Consider the following 22,159-nt stretch of genomic DNA (forward strand, 5'->3'; position numbering starts at 1 on the left):
ATCGTAAATTTAATTAAAAGTCTTCTTTCACTTTCGGTTAACAACCTCAAAATGGCACTAAAGAGAGTAAAGTGGTGGCGGATCTAAGTGCATGTACCTGGCATTTTAAAAAAAAAACTGACGACAAGCAAGCGCTTATTTATTTCATAAAGCGTCATTAGCGAATTATTCAATCAAAGCTTGATTTAAGTGATGTAAAAGAAGTAAACTGTGGTCATTCATTAAAAAACAAAATGTGCAAATCCTTTCCTTTTATGTCCGATCTCGCTATTTGTTGAAAGTTCTAGAAAGTCAGGTGACATCGAACCCGATTTAAAATAGAAAATCGAGGCAATTGTTTATCACGAATGGACATGGAAATAAATGTAAAGAAATTGGTAACACAGTGAGTTTGTGAATATATCTTAGTAAGTTGTGCTAATGTTTTATAAAAAAAAAATGTCAATGAATGGCCATGTTTATTTGTTTAGACATATAAAATGGTACAATTTTGACTTTTAATGTGTTCTTTGATGAGTATTCTACATAAAGTATTTTAAAAATAATTATGCCCGTATGTACAAATGGGATGAAAACAATTGTTTTTTTTTCAATATTTTAAAATGCTGACAAATATATGAAAATTATAGTTAATATTGTGTACACTCATTCTCTTATTCTTAACGGAAATGGAAACAGACCATCTGAAGTATAATAAGCATTAATATAGCTCAAACTATATTAAAATAAAGTTTCTAACATATAAAAAGAAAATGCCAATGAGCACCTGTAGTACATAGTGTATAAGATAGTACAACTAAGCGAAGGTCCAGATTTTTTCCCCAAAATTTCTTGACAAGCCAAAAAAAGAACCTATTTCGTGGAGGGTGTAGCCGAAGATATTTAATGATTCTAATGACTTTCATACCAATACCACAAAGATCCGTGTTTTCGAGGAAGGGTTTTTTTTTTCTTGGTGGGGTGTGTCCTAGGTCACTTTTATTTGGTTTAATATATGCATAAAATAACTCTACAAATTCCAAGGGGGGGGGGGTCCTGAGGACACCCTATAGATCCTTGCATGTACAACAGAATAAAGTTGCTTTATAACATGTAAGAAGAAGAGGCTTTTAATGAAAATGATATTTGTAGAAGTAAAGAAAAACAACAAAAGGGAGTGTATTTCTAATAATCATTTATTTCTCCGGCTAAACTAATTGTGGATCTTTGAAGTATTTCGTCATGCTGTAGGTCTATTCCTGTGTAACAAATCTCAGATAGTTTTTGGAAAATAGTTCTAGCTATTAGCAGTTTAAAAAAAATGAATTTTCCCCGCGCTTGCGCGGGATTTCAGCTAGTCGACTTAATAAAAAAGCATATCGTTCGAGCACGAAGTGCTTTTGTATGACGTCCATATATGTTTCTGGATTAACATCATAAAAGGGCTGCATTAATATGTTATATTATCTTTTAAAAGAAATTAAAGTAATCAAATTAAAAAAATAAATCAGCGAGCCAAAAGTTTTCTGTGTCATTTTTTAAGTCATACTCAGGATGATAAAAAAAAGATGTGTTTGTGAAACACTGATGCCCCCGTATGGCAACGTAGCAAAGATTTAACTTTTCTTAATTGCAATTGTAATATATTGGTACCAAAAGTAGGTATTCTCACTGAAAATACAATTGTTAAATATATATGGAAAAGGTTCAAGTTTGCTCATATGTATATAAATCTTAACGGTCTTTCTGCAAAGAATACATATGTAAAGTATAAAAGCCCTAGCCTTAACCATTCAGAAGTTATGGCCAAGGTTTGAAATTTTAAAAAGTAGGTCAGACTTCAAGATTAAAGTTTTACTACATGCATCAAATGAAAGGTCTTGTCACAAAGATTAAATATGCAAAATATGAAAGCACCCGCCTTAACCCTATAAAAGTAATGGTCAAGGTTTGATTTTTAAAAGAAGGTCAAAGTTCTTGGTATCCAAAAAAGGGTCTTCTCACAAGGATTACATAAGTGAAGTATAAGATTACTAGCCCTTGGCGTTCAAAAGTTATGGCCTTGGTTAATTTTTTTTATATAAGTACAAAATTCTCCAAGGTCAAAATATCCAGTTAATTGGATTGGTATCCAATGAAAGGTCTTGCCACATACAATACATATTTAAAGTATGGAGGCCCTGACCCTTACCGTTCAGAAGTTTAAATAAGTATAAATGTCCTGGTATCTACAATTCAAAAGATATGACTATGGTATAAGTTTTTTGTAAAAGTGGGTCAGACTCCAAGGTCAAGGTCGAATTCGGTGGTTTCCTAAGAAAGGTCTTGTCACAAGAAATACACATGTGAAATATGAAAGCCATAGCCCAATACAGTCAAAAGTTATAGGCAAGGTTAAAGTTTTTGCGGACAAACAGACAGACAGACGGACGGGAAAGGCACGACAAAAACTAAATACTCCCAAACTTCATTAACGGGAACATAATAAATTGTTTATCCTACAAATTTTATTTGTACCGATTGAGTAATTCAATAAACGGAAACGTCTCAACCATTTTAAATATGTTTTAATGTAAAGTGAATTCTTAACCAAGGCATTGTTACATCCAACTTATTAATACTGGCTCATTAACCAGACACATCAATGCATCATCTACATTGTATAAGGTTTCTTATATTTTTGACGATAATTATGGTATTAAGAAACATCAAGTCAATATGCTTTACAGAAAAAATTAAATACTGTTTTATACTTTATCATTGGATCAAGTATCAGCCAGAAAAGATTAAAAAATAAAAATTGGTTAGAATGTTAATATTCTAGATAAACACCCGCGCAAGCGTGGGAACTCGAATTTATATATAGTTACCATTTACAACAGAAAAATGAAATATATTGTAGTTGAAAATTGATTCTACTGAGAGACTACAGGCTTATAGAGGGAAGAAAAACTGTAGAAGTACTTTTTTCCGCGTGGTAGTAATTTACGCTATGTACGCTGTCACAAATTTTCCGTGGATATTTGTCCCAAGCATACTTGATATATTAATGCAAGGCAAATAGTGACAGTAATACGTGTAATTTTCAACCCGCGTATTAAACAGAAATTAAGATTCCGCAGAATTATGACCCCGTGGAAAAAAGTACGTCTATAGAACTTTGTACAAAATCCCGCATGAAGTAGATTTACATGTACGTCATCGTCCTCACCCACTTATTTGAAAACTTGAAAAATAAATATTTCTTTAATTGACATTTATGTGAAAAAAGTCATATAATATTATGCATCGATATTGTACTTCAGATGTTACTTTCATGAAGGAATATACACAATTTACAAATAAATTGATTTTTTGGGGGAGGGAGGGGTAGAAATTCAAAGGTACTTCGGTCCTGGTTTATAATCATATATGTACCCTTATCGATAAGTAAAAACTAAAAAGGTTTTTTTACATATCAATAAGCAGGCATGTAGCATCTTTTTTAAAAGGGGGGGGGGGGGGGGGGCAGCCAGAGAAATTTTTTACTTACCTTTAAAAAAAAGGGGGCGGGTTGCGAAAACTGGAAAATCCTTTTTCTTTGGGGGGTGGGGGTGGAGTGGCCAACTTTTTTTGCATGCAATACAATATTCCCTAGATATCAATTTTCTGTGATAACAAGTGTGCGTGTGAGGTGGAGGGGGGGGAACCAACCTTTCGATGAACATTTCCAATAATAAAGGTAATGTTGGGAAAAAAGTGGGGGGCCAGACAAATTGTACGTCGGGTTTATTGCCACGATGCTCTCAGTAAGGAAAATTCGTTTTTTACCGATAAACTCATAAGAAAAACATACATTTACTACACACATGTATTATAGTCTTTCAATATAAACTTACATATTTCCTGCACTTATAGTATTAACACTTCTCATTATAGCCGCTTAGTCCGATTCTTATCGCGGAAAAATACATTCGTTTTTCTTCCTGAAAAATAATTGTCCATAAATTGTTTCAACTTTTGTCAAATTATATCCCCAAAGTCTTTTTCTTTTAAAAGATTCAAAAGTTAAAAAAATAATTTTTGTTTGGTCACACAAAAAAATAATCCTTTGTTGATATCGGGTGAAATCGCCTTCGCAAAATTAAATCTATCTTTTATATCTCGATCATGAAGAACAAACCCGAGAATTTTTTTTTCACAACAAAGTACTTATACCTGTACACGGACAATATTTCAGCCTTCGTTACTAAACTTCCTTTAAAAAAATATCAGATTTTCCTTTATTCTTTAAATATGCATATTAATATAACACTTATTATGATTATATTCAGTTAATTTCTTAATTTTTTAAAAAGATATATTATGACTTCTATGGCTTCTACTACATGTAATGGAAAAAAATAATCGGTCTTGAATTATCTTCATAATTAGATAAAACCGATAAATTTATTTCTTTTCAAAGGTGACTTCACAACAGATCTAACTTTCCGTCAGGAACATCTGTTTGTCAATAAAGTTTTTGATCTATATTTTCCTTGTAAGGATTGTTGTAATAAACTATTAAATGAATCTTATAATTTATTTTTATATATTTTCTATGTAATGACGTACGAGGGTTGTTAGAAAAGTTCGCGGACACATTGATTTACGGAAAATCTATTGTGTACTATTAAGTGTGACCTATTTCTAATTAAATTCCTATATTTTATGAATTAGTATGTAAAAAATCAGGTCCATTTACTAAACCTTTGAAAATTTACAACGGTTTTACTTTGCGGTCATAGGATTCACGGAACAATCACTTCACGTTAGTGACTTGACAACCAGATTTTTATTAGTTCTAAATACTTTTTTTTTTTACTTTTCTTGTCTTTATCTACTTAAAAATTAAATATGAATATCAAGACATGTTACTTTTCTTTTATAAGTGTCTTAAGTGTTGTTCGGATATTAGCAAGATCTTAAAATGAACGTCTACGCAGTTTAAAGCGATCATGATCAGGTTCGGAAACAATGCAAACTAGTGCTAATTGTAACGGGGACCGTTACAGATGTTCCCCAAACGCTCCCCAAGTCCCTTTTGGTGCCATATTCCCTGTAATCTCTATTAGATAAGAAATACTTTATAGAATTTAGACTTAATCAATGTCTTCCCAGAAAAATACAAAATATATTTAAAAATAGGCATTGCACGCGTGTTCATGTGCGTAACGACCATATTATCTTGTCTACACTATCTCAAATTTTAATATACTTAGAATCAAAGCATTTAATCCAAAAGTATTAAAAAATACACTCATTCGAGTGTATTTATGATTTTACTCATTTCACGTGCACGCACGCGCAAGCACGTGCATAATGACTACACCTTCTTGTAGGAGTCCCTTATATTTATCTATGTTCTAAATCAAATCCTGTTTGGTTGAAAAACAAGGGAGTAATAGCCATTTGAAGTTTCAGCCAATCGGATTACAGCACACATGCATGCGTGTGATTTCATAATTTTTATCTTTATCGTATTGAAGGATATCTAAATGAATGACTATATTTTAAAATTCGAAACATTTCGTCAAAAAACAAAGGAGATATTGCCATATAAAGTTTCAGCCAATCAGATTGCAGCACACGTGCATGCGCGTGATTTCATGATTTTTTTTCTATATCATATTTTAGGATATTCTAATGCATGACTATGTTTTAAATTTCAAAGCATTTCGTCAAAAAACAAAGGAGATATAGCCATTTAAAGTTTCAGCCAATCAGATTGCAGCACGCGCGCATGCGCATGCTTTCATGAATATTTTTATATATCATGCTGTAGACCTTCATAATGTAGGACTATGTTCAAAATTTCAAAAGATTATGACAAGAAACAAGAAAGATATTGAGGTTTTAGTTTCAGCCAATCAGAGCGAAGCGCACGTGCATGCGCGTGAGATCTTGCTATTTTGACCATGCCATCTTGTCTATACTACTAATGTGTCCTTACATTATGAGTTTCAAAAAAATTCATCAAGAAAAAGAAAAGTTACAGCAATATCCATTATATTGGTAATTTTTCGTGTTGCACGTGCGCGCTCTTGCAAGCACGTGCGTGCAAAATGACCTTCGTTCGGCAAATCTACATAACATGTCTACTGACCCTAAAAACATTTTACCTTAGTCGGATGTGTAGTTTACAAGATCACTCGTGGACAAAATTTTCCCAGGAAGAAGAAAAATAATAATAATAATAATAATAATAATAAGAAACAGAGTAAAAACAATATGTTCCCCAACTTCGTTTGGGGAACATAAATATCCTGAGACGCAATTTCCATACGATAAGTAGGGTAACTGAGGTATCGCATGAAAGTTGATAATAAAAATGTTAATTCTTCCATTCTTATGAAGCTACTACCAATTGAATATTACATGTATTGTCTTTTTTACATGTAGATAATTTCTAGCAGCATCTAAAAGCATTTTAGTTTATTTTGTGACATTTTCCTGTCTACAAACATAAATTTTAGTAGCTCGGTGCTCCATGACGTTTAATGACGTTCCGATTTTTGGCTTTCATTTTACGCTTTGATTATATATAAAATGGTTATAAAACATTCATACATTATTCAATTCAATTCAAAATTTCACCAATTGACGTTTCATGAATACTTTAGCGGCAGGCAAAATTTCATAATTCTCTTTGAACTACAACTGTGCATTTTTTGATTACATTAAAAAGTCTAAGTAATATAAACGTTGGAAAAAGTAGCATGCTCCGTGAAGCATGTTTTATCAAAATAATATAGCTGTATATTTTTTAATTATTACCGTAAAACACCAAATATTTGTATATTTATTGGAAAAAAGGTAAAGTTTTTATCTGGAGAGTTTAAGCGGTTTTGTGGAAATAGCGCGCCCACAATAGAATTTTTCCGCAAACTTTCTAACAACCCCCGTATTTTTATTGTGTAAGTTAAGATGTGCCTTTTACGAATTAAGCGGCTTTAACTTTTCACATTCCTCGCAGTAAGAATTCCATTTATGTTAAATGGACAATCATTATATGGCTGTCAATTTCCATTTGTCTATTTATATAATCCTTGTATTAATATATATTAGTGGCTTTCGCGGCAACAATATGTTTCTAAAAATTTCCAAGCATACTTTGCTCGTTTTTACCAACCTCTTTGTTTTTATTGTATTTTAATTTATATAACATCATTTGTTGTAAAATAATTTTATCAAATAACCATTAATTACATTATTTACAATTATTTCTTGATTAAAACCATGTAGGAAAAGGGAGATAACACTAAACATAATGTTTTAGATGCTTCCATCAATATTGAAATCGGTGATTGACGAAAATAATTTGCGCTTTTCGCTTTTTAATCGGTTATCACAACTTATTTCTTTTATATCATTTAAATCAAGTTTTGATTGAATAATTCAGTGATGACATTTTAAGAAATAAATAATCGATTGTTTGTTGTCAGTTTTATTACAATTTGCCTGTAGCTTAGATCCGCCAACCGGAAACGCCACCATACTCATGTTGATGCTATTTCATGGCTGTTTTCAGAAAATTGAAGTAGACTTTTAATTTCATGTACGATACTTACTATCCGAGTGAAATCTAAATATAGTTTACGGACATCATCTTGTATGTAGTGTAGTATTAGAGGCGTACATGTAAGTTAGAACTCCGGTGCAGCCGTTTCGGAGTTTACTTGCAAAATCTGTTAATTTATAAGTATACTAATAGACAGATATTATGTACATGGAATGAAATGATGTCATTGAAAATTATTAACATTACCTCTTTCATCATTAAGTAGCTGAACTTCTGCGCCCTTAAATATGCCTAGAGCCTTCTGTCTTCTTAAATCTCTCGAATTCCTTGATGTATCTAAAAGTGTTCTGTATAAAATATTCAAATTGAGATTCTGGTTTATTAATCTATTTTTTCTTAAACCGTTCCTAACTGATGCATTTAATGCTTTTTGCCTATTAAGATCCCTGGATCGCCACTGTATGCATTATGTCAAAGCTAGTTATTAATGTCTTTAAAAATACAAATATGTATATACTAGTTTTCGTTTACTTTTTCCCCCATTTCAAATCAATGTAAAGAGTTTTTTGTTTTATAAATGACCTTTCTTTTTCGAAAGAAATTGAATTTGTATTAAATCTGCAGATGGATACTAAGTATGTATTTTATAGACCATCGCATGTACATGTGACAATTCTGAAAGGTGCATAATTCAGGAATACAATGTATATCAAATTTTACGATTTTTTAAAATCAAATTTTACTTTTTCAACAATAAAATTTGCTTTTTTTATCTGATTTTTATCGAGTTTTGGTTATTTAATAATTTTCCGTGTTACGTTAACTTTCCTTCCGCTTTTTGTATGATGTTTCAGTAACAACCGAGGAATAGCCCGGGGCTGACAAATTGTTAAATATTTTCGGGGGAGAAAATCGGACACAACTCTATATTTTGTACATAAACGAATTAAAACATCCCAATACCTGACACTTTCTATGTTGTATTTGATGTAAATGCATTAATTTATCTATGGTAGAGTCAATATTATTCCCCGGAAAACATTTTTATCTTACATATATGCTACTGATAATATTTTTCAGTTAAAGCATCCGACTGATGTACCATAGCCAACTTCTTTTTGTATCAAACTTAGAAAAAAAAAGTCAAAAACTTTGTACAAATAATGGTCATAGGTGAAAACAATTTACAATCCATGACAGCCAATTTCTGTCACATGTGAAATTCTTGTATTATGCATTTCTATTTTATAACCGAATATATCTTTCAAATTGTAATCCAGCCTCTTTAGGGTTTGTGTATACATAAGAATTGGTTGTGTACTCAAATTTCAACCAAAATTCGCTATTAAAACCTTCTTCGAGTTCATCTCATGAAAGGCATGATACAAAACAAATCAAGTTTACAGGTTTGGACTTTTTTGACGAAAGCTAAAAGCTTAAGGAGAAAAATCTAGGCAGATTGTCTTGTCATAGATTAAGCGGATATATGGATGAAGGAATTACCTTTTTGTTGGTTCCGTGATTCGTAAAAATCGGTGGTCAGTATGCTCATCGTTGCCTGACATATAACATGACGTGCAAAGGTCATAGTCGGGGCATACAGAACATTTCCATCTGATGCCCTTTATTCTCTTACAGCCTCCACAATAGTCGCAAAGTGCGCCCTGTATAATTCCTATTTGAGGATGAAAGTTGTTGTACATGTTTTCATTTAATTGTTTTATTAATATCGATAAACTCTGGATAGTTATTATTCGCTCTTTGAGATGCATTTTTTTTAAAAAGCAATTCAATTCATGTTATTAAATCTGAGAAATGGGAGGTTTATTTTACAATTATACACTTTGATATATAAAATCTCTTCTTCATTTGGTGGGATTTCAGAATACAGAAAGAGGTTTTTAATTGATACACATTAATGTTATTTTTCGGTGTATATTTTCCCCTTAGCCAGTTTTTGTCTTTAGCAACACACAGAAAACATGTCTTATGTGAACATAATTAACGGGCCTTTCTTTGATATTTCAAATAGAAAGGAAGTGACTCTTACTAACCTTTTTGGCTGTTATCAAACAGTAATATATCTCCTACACTAGCTTCAAGGTCTTCAGTTTCCCCATCATCCCACTGTACAGTGATGGAAAAATATTCCGCCTCGGCAGATGACTGTACTTTTGGGCGGTCTTCTGTTGACATATATTGCGATAAAATACGTGATTGTCGGTTAATTTGGCGTCGCCGTCCTTTTTTTCGTTCATGTTTTCCAGCGCCTGTATCCTTCTGTAAATAGCATTCTTATGACATGTATCATCTTCAAATATTTGTTTCCTGGTAATGAATTTAATGGGACATTTCACATTCCTTAAAAAACAAAGATACAATGCTGGTTCCTGTAAATGTTAAACCAAGCCTCTTTTGTTACTCCTCACTAAGATATTGACAATAGTGAAGGAAAAACTTTAAGAATACTGTGCAACAATATATACAAGGAGTGGTGTGAATCAGATGAAGATACTGAAAAATTCCAAAGAACTTTTGGACAATTTGAAATCGCAAGATTCTACCAAGATTCGTGAATTTAATTACTTGGTCATTGGTCATTTGCAAAATTATGTAAAAACTAATTCTGGTTTTTGGCGACCATATCATATTGGAATTCCAATGGGTACCAATTGCGCTCCGTTATTTGCAGACCTATTTTTATATTCATATGAAGCAGAATTTGTGCAAAAGAAGAAAACACTTGCTGTGGCCTTCAACTCGACATTTAGATATATCGAAGACGTATTGTCAATTAACAATGGTAATTTCCATTCTTACGTCGATACAATATATCATGGTGAGCTTGAGATAAAAGATTAGATACCACAGAATCTGACACATTTGTTTCATACTTTGATATTTTACTTGAAAAGACTTTAATGGTAATCTAACCAAGCTATATGATAAACGTGATGACATTAACTCTTCTATTGTCAACTTCCCTTACTTTTGCAGCAATATGCCTTCATCACTTGCATACGGAGTATATATATCTCAGTTGATTCAATAAGCAAGAGCATCCTCTACGTATTAACAATCTCTAAAACGAGGTAATTTATTGACAAGCTAGTTGATGAAACAAGAATAACAGCAGTCTCGTTTAAAGTCATCACTTCGTAAGTTCTATGGTCGATACAAAGACCTTGTCAGCAAATACAATTTATCATTGAGTCAAATGCTGGCTGACATTTTGCATACTAATTGTTAGTCCATTATTAGTACACTGAATTGACGACGGATTTTACCGTTATTTCCCGATCAGGACAAGGAGCACACAGCGGGTGTGACCGGTCAGCAAGGTATGCTCACTCTTCCATGGCACCTTATCCCACCTCTGATGTTTCGGAGGTCCGTGTTTCCTCTCCTTCTATTTTCTTGACTTTGAGATCGAATACTGTTCGTTATCTCCATATCCTTCATTCATCCCAAAGAGGTTCTTGGACGAGAAAATGCACGAAAGAGGTGCAATAAATGTTCGCAGACATAACAATTTAAGAAAATACTTTGTATTGTGTAGAAAAATGTTTCTTTTTTAATGCAATCTTTTACAGTAGGGCGACAAAACTGGTCCAGGACTAAAAGAAATTAAGAACTGTGAAAACACTTAACGAGCTAAAAATCCTACTGTCAGAAAACATCAAGCTTTTGTTCTGTGAATTCTTAGACAGCACAGTAAAGATTTAAAATTTCAGTAAATTAATCCAATTTTTTACATACTTGTTAATAAAATTATTATTCAAAAAATACACAGTAAATATTCTGTAAATCAACATTTATATACGCGAAATTTTCCAACAACCAGCGTATATTAACTACAAATATTTTTTTTCTAACATACCTTCACCAAAGTGATTGTACCAACGATCGAGTGTCCGTTGTCTGACTTTTTAACGACTCGTAATCCAACACAGGCATTATCTGTGGATGTGAAATGTGGAAGATATTCAAGTCTGATAAGGAATAAACTATTCATTGTAACAATAAAAAACAGATTGTTTTCCGGCCAAGAAGAATAAATGAACTGGTATATGCACATCTGTACTTTCAACAGATTTTGCAACCATTTAATTCAATATAAATTGCAATTTGTCCACAATTGTTTAATACAACGTTACAGTTCAATGGAGATTGATTAATTGTCTTGATACCAGCGCTTAATGGTAAATTATCCATAATTCAGGCAAAGGGGAGTAGACGATATTTTTCATTGAAATCGGACTTTTAAGCATCACCATATTTTGAAATAGTCTTGGATTTGAGTAAATGTTTCTTATATCTTTCTTATGTTTTAGGCAAATAAAAAATATAAATATATCAATAAGATATAATGTTTCAGTTGTAAATCGCTTTGAAATTGGTGGGAAAAAAGCATTTTTGTTGATTTTTTGTCAATAAACATATGTCCCCCCCCCTCCGTGACACACAAAATGCTTTGGTATGAATTTGTGGAATAACAGTCCATATTCCTGTTAAAAGGATTTTTTGTGTCACGAGGGGGGGGGGGGGTGTTTTAAAAATATTTTTCGTTGAATTCTATAGTGAAAAAGACAACTTTTACCAAAACGTTAGTCATCTCTCTTCGTTTTCCCAAATAATTTATGTTTTATTAAAATCTATATAATTACCTACAAAAACTTTAAAAATACACGAAATATGTTTACTTTTGAAAATTGACTTTGAGATAGGCGGGAGAACTATCGTTCTTTGACTACTTGAACATCCAAACATAAAAAAGATGAAATTTACTTTACACATATTTGGAATTAGCAATAACCAAAGACCATAGTCAAGGAAGGAGTATGCGTTTATATCATTATTTCAATTTAATGGACAAACTCATGTCAAGGATTTAAAATGTTTCAACTGCGCGACACGTATCATAAAATAGGATGCTAGAATATTTATGACGAATTCCATGGAACCTGGGCTAATTTGAATTATAATACATTTTTTAAACTTTTGTAAAAGATAATATTACTTATTTCATGCTGATATTTGACTATCTGAGAAAAAGTTTTTGCTCTGACCTAAAGCCGTTGGTAAGCAATGTTCCTGAAATGTGCATTTTGTCCCTTTACCCTAAAATACTACACTTGAACATGGGTGTATTTTTTTTTCTATGAAAAAGTACTAAGTTTTGCTCTTGAGTATAGATTAATTTGATAAAAGTAGTTGATAGCAGAAAAACTGTTTCAGAGGAATAACTGACTTTTTTTTTCTTTTTCATTTAAAGTAGTTCTGCATTTATACATAGATGAGTTACTCTAAGTATATGTACCTTCACTTATTTTCGGCAGATGATCTTCAATGTATGGCATTTCAGCCGGCACTACAAATTTCAGGTCGACTTTCCCTTCTCTCCCGACCCTGTACCTTTTGGTTAAGCTCTCTCCTTGCCAGACAACTTTTGCATCACAGTTATACATCATGGCAATATGATCGGCCATTTCAGACACACTCCCTGCATTTCAATTTCATGCAATACAAATTGAGTAACACTTTAAACACAGTATAATTCCAAAAGAAGCATTACTTGCAATAAAAAAATTTCATCAAAACTTATTGCATATAAGGACATTCAAATCACTGTCTGTTACAAATTGGTTCTGTTGAAATGTCTTGAAAAAGGTGACATTGTGCTGAAAAGTTAGGCTGACCAAAACAAATTAGGAGAGAAGAACTGACTAATCGTAAACGCACGGGTCAAAAACAGTATACATGTACCACAACCATCTTGCTGTGTTTCAATATAAATAAGTTTTTGCAATATTTGTACAGATACATGTAACATACTGATAGAGAAATTCATGGATTTATTTCTTTTTGTTTTTCTTTAAATCAGGCTATACTGCTATAACAATTTCAAGTTTCATCATTTAATATTTGTAAAACGTCGTTCACCGAATTAAGGCTAAATTTGTAACGTCAAATTATCCCTTTCTGACATTATTACATATGTCGCCTAAGCGTAATCACATCAAAAGTTAAAGGCGTAACACAAATTAGACTAGACACTCAATTTTTGCTTTTGTTTTCTCAAAAATTATTGATTTTTTAATTTTTCTTTGAGTATAATTTTTTTTTTTGCACATTTTAAATATAAGATTTAATCTATAACACGTTTTACCATTAAAAAGAAAACACGTTCATATTTATGCTTTACGTCCCGTTAAATACCAATGAACGCATATTTGTGTCCTAGTTACAAAACCGACTAGACACCTAAATCGCTTTAAAGATCTCTTCTATTACTTGCTTATAATTTTTAAAAGAAACAATTTACTACTTCTTGATTTGCACATTTCATAATTATATCATTTTACTTTTACCAAAAGTACCTGTTATACCTTTGATTTTTGGATCTTTTCTCCGTACCACATCTGCATCTTCAAAAATTCCTTTCGCTTCCTCGTAATCTAGATCGACCCGCGTTCCCATAGTGACACTGCAAAACACATTCAATTTGTTAAATTGAGTGTGCAGGTCTACAAAATGATATTGTAGTTTCCATTAAAAATAATAGTACGTCGCCGAGTCTGATACACCAAAGGAGTCTGAAGTTTTTATCGAAAAAAAAAATCCGGAAAGAAACATATGTTACGCTCAACAACAACAAAAACACTAGGATGGCAACGCGATTTGGGAGGACCTACCTTAACAAAAAGAGGGTTTTGCCAGAAATAATTCGCGACTTATTCAGTATCTGGAGTTTTTGTTTATTTTTTAAAGTTAAAAAGTCCAAAAGCAAGCCGTTTCTGACCCTTTTTCCACCTTGACAGCTCAACCTTGATTCAATGCCACTAAACCGGAAGTGAATCCCTTTCCATGCTTCATGATTAACGTGATGACTTTTCAATCCTTTCCTTTACATATGCTGCGACATACCTTCATCAACCGCCAATGTTTAACTTGTATCTCTCAGTTGCCCTGGTACACAGGAGCATCTTCTATATAGGAATAATAATCGTAGACATACAGTATATTATTTATTTAAATTCTGACTAACGTTTTTCATAATTATTGTTAGACCTCTATCGACACGAGTTATCACGGATTTTTCTGTCATTTTCCACTTAATGACATGGAAAGGTGTACGTTGCGTTAATGATCAGTTGGCAGTAGGTGCCAATTTTTCAATTGCTTTTGATCCAATTTTGTCCGTATTTGTGCTGCCCCTCTTTTGTATTGAATGGGCTTTTTGAACTTGAAAACTGTTTGGTCTCCATCAACTTCACACTAGTATGCTATAATATCGTTAAGAACATATCACTATGCACTCTTCTATTTTCATTATAATTGTACTGCCCCCCCGCCCCCCGCCCCTCCGCTCTAATGTTAAGACATGACCTCGTGAATCTCACCATATGGCATACTTAGACATAAAAGGTTCATAGAATTTCAAACATCTTCCTCGAGTAGTTGTTGACAAAATAAGGGGCTAAAGTTTCAACGAAGAGAAATGGTTAAACAGGAAGTAGACAGCAAATTTGGACAAAATTTAATCCCACCATATGTCACGCCTATACAAAGAGCGTGATAAAACTTCAAGCATCGGCAATGAGTAGTTGCTGAGAAAACGACGACGTAAACGTAAAGGGATAAATGAAGGATAAACATTAAGTTGACGTCGGATACTGTATGTACGAAATGTGTGCTCAAATTTTTAAGCATCTTCGATGACATCTGCTGAAAAATTTGTTACGGGCAGACACAAGGGTAAAACAGTGTACCCCTCTCTTCTCCTTTAGAACAATCTTTACCTCTTTGATTTCATTCCTTCATGTCTTTCAAATGCATGATCTAATTCATGTTCATCGTCCATGTAACACATTGTACACAAGTCAAAGTCTTCGCAATACAAGCATCGCCATCTCATTCCCTTAATTGGGCTTTCAGCACAATAATCACAGGCGTAGTATTTGTGATATGCACCTTTAACAAAAAAAAAAGAAATAGATAATGTCGTCATTTGAAGAGGGATTCTTCTCTTGTTTCGATAACGTTCAGATAATGAAAAGAAGTGTGTATGTCGTTAATATATACAGATTGTAGATTTAATCGATGTTAACGACCTGCTTTTTAGCTCACCTGAGCCGAAGGCTAAAGTGAGCTTTTCTGATCAAAATTTGTCCGTTTTCTGTCGTTGTTGTCATCGTCGTCCTTAACTTTTCACATTTCGACTACTTCTCAAGAACCAATTGGCCTGTTCCAGGAAAGATGAAACTTATCGAGAAGCACCCTCAGGTAGTGTACATCCAAATTTGTACAAATCATGACCCCGGGGGAAGGGTGGGGCCACAATGGCCGATCAAAGTTTTCATAGAAATATATAGGAAAATTCTTTAAAAATCTTCTTCTCAAGAATTGCAAAGGCATGAATGATCATCTTTTTATGGAAGCATCCTCAAGTAGTGGAATTCAATTTTGTTCAAGTCATGACCCCTTGGGGTAGGGCGGGGCGACAGTGTAAGTTCAAATGTAAAGGGCAATAAAGCCACAGGTATTCAAAGAAATATGCAAGCATCCTTAGTTAGTGTAGATTCAAGTTTGTTCAAATCACACCCTCTCCGTTTTATGGATTGGTTGGAACCACTATTGGGTTTCAACTTTCCAATGATAAACTGATTCTTGCTTCATTCATAGCCACATTGCTCAGGTGAGCGATGTGGCTCATGGGCCTCTTGTTTCATCCTTCTTCTAATTTTACAATTAAATACACCAATGAAAAAGTGACTTTAATTACTTTATTTTTGAAACAGTCAAGGGCATAAAAGTGGCCGAATTTTAAAATGTTGATATTGCAATACTTTAAAAGATCAGATTTGAGTGATTTTCCTATCAAAATACCCCTTTTTACAGCTTTCAAAGCTTCCTATTTGAGTAGATGTTTTACGTTATCATATCATTTTGTGTCTTGACATGAATAATTCATCCCGAGTAAGGACCTAGGGGTCCAAACCTTCATTTGAGTGTAAAACAACACAGTAAAAGATCCATAGAAGTATTATTCATTTATAAGCTTTGATTCAGGAGCAACATGCGTTTTGTCAGACCCAATCATCAAACTATATGCCTGAGGCCAGAGGTAAACAGTTTAGGTTGAGGATCAAAAAAACGCATTATGCCCAAGAATATAAGAATTATCGTTGGTAAAAGCATATTACTTAATAAGAAATCAGAGACATTAATTGATTTTTTTTTTAATTAATCAATGCCTGATTTTGAGAACCTGAGGATACGAGTACATGTACCTTAATAAGAAATGCACACCTTTTTCTAGTAGAATCTTAACAAAGACTTGCTACAACATATGTTTTACTATCTTCATAGGAGCATAAGAAAGTTAAGAAACATGCGTGATCTTAATGTACGTGTACATTTTTATCACACAGGTACATAAAAGTATATAATATGTGCAAACATGTATATAATATACAGGATATATACATACCTGTCTGCGCATTATCGAAAAGTCGAAGATCGTATTTCCTGTCGAGTCCTGTTCTGTACTGTTTGGCATCCTCCTGCGAGTCCCACAGGACTCGTACTTCTTTGGAGTTGTTTAAGATTTCCACCACAGTTCCCACATTACCGATCCCTCCGTCGTCATCCTTACTTTTATCCCAATCGATCCCTCTAACTACTCGTTGTCCTTCTTTAATTTTATCTTTAAAAAAAACAAGATGTGTTTGTGGAACACTATCCACCCGGAGGCAACAGAGTTCGAAAAAGCTACTTTTAGCATATAGGTCACAATCATGGTCAAAAAGTTATTGACCTTGGTTTTATTTGAAAATACTTAATTAGTGAAGTATTCATATCAAATATGAAGTCTCTATCTCCTATGGTTCAAAAGTTATGGCGAAGCTTGAAAAAAAAAACGTATAAGCGTATAGGTCAAGGTCACAAGATTTACCGATCACGGTAGTCTAGTGGTAGAGCGTTCGATTCGTTATCGGGAGGTCCAGATTTGATTCTAGTGCGCGGCTCCGCGTCAAACCCATGACGTAAACAAAGGGAGTCACTGCTTCTTCGCAATAGAATCGTAATCAAAGAATTGTCAAAATATCAAGATCGAAAGAGACTGCAGCAACGCCAACAAACAGTCAAATGCGTGCAAAAGGGTATAATATAAATATATTAACTAGGGGGTGACACGAAAAAGATCCCTCATCGCTCAATGTCCGTAAGTGCCGAGTATGGGAAATATTGCTAGTGGTGGCGTCTCCATCTGAGTGAAAAACTCGGCAGAGGGTCATTACACAGCAAATAAATATCTCGTTAAGAGTAATATGTAAGTTTTCCATCCGATTTTTGAGATAAAGTGATATGTGATTTTGATAACTGTAAAGAAAAAAAGGTCGATATAGCGATTACTTAACTCAGCGGAACTCTTCCGCGTTGAAACTATAGGCAAGATCAGTAGGATGGGGACATATGCTATTACATACAAAGCAAAATTGATAATTGCTTGACTCTATAAGGACTGATGAGAAAAGATCCTTTTGCTCTACCGACCTGAGAAACCTTTTAGAGGAGCTAGTGCTTTTTAGAATACTTTTTACTAAGCAGACCCTCTCATTAAATTCTCTTTGAAAATTGATTAATTTTTACAAGCAAAGAAAATACTGTTATGTTTTTCTATTTGGCTTCTAGACTACTGTTTGGAGTTCAACATTTACACGTACTTTTGGCATTGTTAAAATGATAGTTCAGATCGATCAATTGGTTCTACTGAAAATGTTATACTCAAGTAATGCTACGAGATTTAGAGCTTCCTCAAATCATCCGCAATAGAGTGGAAAAATGTCAGATAACTGCATGCTACTCGCAATACCGCATATTAATAAATCTTTAGACGCCCGCAGGTTCGAATCCCACTGTTGGACGTGGATACAGGTCCTTCGGACGAGGCCATTATAAACCGAGTTCCCGTGTCGCAGTAGGTGCTTGCACGAAAAAAAGATATTCCTTAATGGTCCCGAGTGCCGAGTAAGCGTCAAAATATGTAAGACTTCAACGGCAAGTGGTGGCATCTCCGTATGGGTGAGAAATCCTCGAGAAGGACGATACACAGCATACGATCAATCATGAATCTTTCGGAAAACATTGTAACATAAGCATTGCAAAAGAAAGCAGTATTTAAGTCTTAGTTGTAGAGGGACTATGACGACTTGTATCAGCATTTACCTCCTTCAAAGCAGCCAGTTATTTCCATTCCCGCAAATGTGCTGCAATTTGCAACAATGTCATGCACGGATAGATGGTCTTGAATATCCTAAAATAATGGAAAGATTTCTTTTTTTAATATAGTGTCAATCCATGCCTCATAAAGAATTCTGCTCATTATTTATTAAAATATTTATTCTGAAAAGCGCGAATGTATGTTAAACGTTGATAATGTGTAACTATTGGAGCTCAAAAATCACATTTGAGAAAAAAATATTCATAAAGGAAATTTTGTAAATTTTTCACCCTTATGTAATTTCATAACACTCATAAGTTTACCCCTGCGTTCTTTTCTTCATAATCATCGTCACTGTCATCAGAAGAATCTGATGTGCTGTTACTTCCACTTGAAGTTAATCTCTGTAATTAACCAAAGGAAACAAGAGGTGTTTGTAAAACACACATGCCCCCCTCTCCCAAGTACTTGGAGTTTTTCTAAGTCCAAGGGACATAACTCTGTAAAAATGGGCTTGATTGTACCCAAAACAAAACTTAGATATTGTTATGATAGATATTTATTCCGCTGCAAAGAAAATGAACGGAAATCGATAATAAACCGACAGACAGCAGCAAAGCAATATGCCCTTACTTTTCGTAGGGGGCATAAATATCAAAAGAGAGGTCAAGGTTGATACGCTATGTAAAATTCAAAAGCCATGCTAAAAAATTATGGACAATATTTTTTTCGGACGAAGAGATAAAGAGAAGGACGGACAGGACAAATCTTCGATTATAATTACTGGGGTAAAAAAATTGTTGTGCTCAGCAATTTCTAAATTAATGGGATGAGCTTTGCTGCCCTTCTGTCACTCACAAAATTAAAGATTTAACAAACAGCTTGTGCTACGTACTCCACATTGTCAACTAATTCAGAGGTGAATTGTTTTTCTAAGTGTAACCAATAAAATATGTGGAGATAACGAACAGTATGCGAGCTCAAAAGTCCATTAAACATCATGCTGTATTACTTAAAATGGTGTAAAGCAATGTAATGTACCGCTCTGTTTAAAAGGTATCAGTTTAAAATTCATATGGGCTTGATTAAGAAAGGTAAAAGTCCATGACGTTAATTGGATGACGTCACGGGGCAACGAATAAGCAATAAATGTTGCTTTTTGCATTTGGGAAACCTCTTTAACAAACTAAAACAATTCTGTATGAACCCGGAAATGTATAAAAATTTATAAGTCGTGTATTTTTATAACATATAAAATGTAATTTTTGAGTGGTAGCGAATTTGAATCGGACGATGGATTTTCTGCAAAGAAACAGGTTATAGTTAAAAATCTTGTCAAAAGAGTTAGGAACGTCATTAAACTTGTGCGCTTCACTGTTGCGGAACTAATAGAGTTACGCGGTAAAGAATTTTAAAACACTGACAAACTTATTCCAGCTATTTGCAAAATTGTTAGCAAACAGTGTATTAATTAATTTTTTTGGATACGTTTTTATAAAGGGACGTTAACCGTGCTCCGTGGCACCAAAACCTGTTGCTGTATAAATGGAATGAAACTTCACACTTCGACAAAATAAATGTTTTTATTTACGAAAATGTGTTGATCTATAATTTTGTAATAATAATTTGACGAAGAGGAACATTGTCTTTTTTTAAGAATGACCCTGGTACATCTATCTGTTTGTGATACATAAAACTATCATTTATTTCTGTAGATAATATTAAAGGTTACATTACAATAAAATAAAAACAATAAGATCTAAAAATTTCATTAAAATAAAATCAAATTTCATGATATAAAATTTATATGTTTCAGATCATGATAACAGAAACATGTTCATATCAATTCTTTAAATAAATAAAAAAAAATCTGTGAAACTTCTTTTGAGAATCATGCATATAGTGTACGTAATGAACACAGGTCATCTCAATAATTCATTATTACCTGACCATGTTGTAGAGATTGCAATTCGAATTGTATGCCCTCTGAGGCCATGTCCTTCAGAATTAAAAAATAGATAGGAATATGTTTATCTTACAACTTATAAAAGATATAATAAACGAAAAAAAATTAAAAATGTCTTGATACATATAAATATATATTAAGTATATTTTCTTTAACTGAAAATTTAAGAATAGCTTGATGCTTACCGTTTTTAATCTGAGGACAGCAATAAATTGTATTCCTTGTAAAACTTTATAAAGTGTAAGACTAGTTTATTTTAAACAAGGAAGGATATGCCCCCTAGAGAAATTCACTCACATAATAGGCCACTTCGTTTCTATGAAATATTTGATTAAAAAAAACTAGTGAAAAAAAATTAAAATATACAAATCTTTTTTGAATAGAAGTGCTAAATATGTAATTTTGAAGAATTTTTTAGTCATACGCGTCACTCATTGCTATATATTTGTTTATAACCGTCGTTGTACATCATTCGTGGTACCTTACATGTAACATTTTTAGCTTTTTTCTCTGAAGCCGCTCACCTAATTTTGGTACAGCACAAAGCACATATAGTTGAAGGGAAAAGAAAATCGTGAAAATCACGGCCCTTGCCCCAAGGATCCTATGGGTCGGCCAAAACCTATACAATTCAATCTTTGAAAATCTTCTCATTCGTAAGTAAATCAGTAGTAAAACTCTTGGCATAATTGTCAGAAGCATTGAGTACTCTGCCAAAACTTGGAAACTCGTGGCTCGAGGGTCAGGGATTCTACGGCGGGGCTACATTGATTTTATGGTGATAATGAATTATTTCTTTAAAAATCTTCCTCTGCTCCTTGACATGAAACAGGTAAATTACCTATAAAGTTGTGATATTCAAAGGTCCTTCTTCAAGATTGATGGATTTCAAGGCCCATTAAATGTGTGTGTGTGTGTGTGTGTGGGGGGGGGGGGGGGTTAATGATTTCATTCTGAATTCATGAATAAATGCTTGCTGATTTTAATTAATAAGATGAAATTTTTTTTTGTTCCTTTGCTTTGCCTATGGTTATTAAGTAATCAAGCTAAGCATGCAGAGTTTATAGCTGTAATTCGCAATAGTGCCTACTGCAAAATTGTGAACATCATGGTTTAAATACAAACCACTTCAATTGTTGGGAAAATATTACATGATGCTCAGACCTATCAGACCCATGGCCTCTTGTTTTCAACATCTATTTGGATGAAATATGTGGAAACAAAATAAACAGTAATACTTCAAAAAATATACAAAGTACAATAAATAAAAGATTGACCCCTGGAAATCGACAGATTAGGTGCTAAGGAGTTCGTCCGGTAGATTGGAGGTGAGACCAATGCATTGACCTCGAAAGACAGACCTTAAAATGAAAATGGTCGCAGAGACTTTATATAATTCAACGAGTTTCAGACAAAAAATAAGATAGCGGCCGATTTGAATTTGTAC

At 33.3% G+C, this 22,159-nt stretch overlaps 1 protein-coding gene across 1 annotated transcript in view; it reads right to left on the reverse strand.

Annotated features, from left to right (window-relative positions):
• The window catches only part of LOC134255618 (uncharacterized), a 59,520-nt gene extending 38,778 nt beyond the window's left edge, over positions 1–20,742 (reverse strand). Inside the window, exons 1-11 of the mRNA XM_062738142.1 lie at positions 20,692–20,742; positions 19,070–19,150; positions 18,752–18,839; positions 17,013–17,228; positions 15,322–15,493; positions 13,909–14,006; positions 12,840–13,022; positions 11,400–11,479; positions 9,574–9,799; positions 9,023–9,194; positions 7,766–7,866 (exon numbers count right to left, since the gene is read on the reverse strand). Coding sequence (XP_062594126.1) covers positions 7,766–7,866; positions 9,023–9,194; positions 9,574–9,799; positions 11,400–11,479; positions 12,840–13,022; positions 13,909–14,006; positions 15,322–15,493; positions 17,013–17,228; positions 18,752–18,839; positions 19,070–19,150; positions 20,692–20,742 — 1,468 coding nt within the window. The remainder of the gene's footprint in view (positions 1–7,765; positions 7,867–9,022; positions 9,195–9,573; positions 9,800–11,399; positions 11,480–12,839; positions 13,023–13,908; positions 14,007–15,321; positions 15,494–17,012; positions 17,229–18,751; positions 18,840–19,069; positions 19,151–20,691) is intronic.
• Positions 20,743–22,159: the final 1,417 nt, after the last annotated feature.

Source organism: Saccostrea cucullata, unplaced genomic scaffold (genome assembly GCF_032062105.1).
Source record: "Saccostrea cucullata isolate Sc308-1 unplaced genomic scaffold, CSIRO_AGI_Scuc_v1 ctg972, whole genome shotgun sequence".
Classification (NCBI taxonomy): domain Eukaryota; kingdom Metazoa; phylum Mollusca; class Bivalvia; order Ostreida; family Ostreidae; genus Saccostrea; species Saccostrea cuccullata.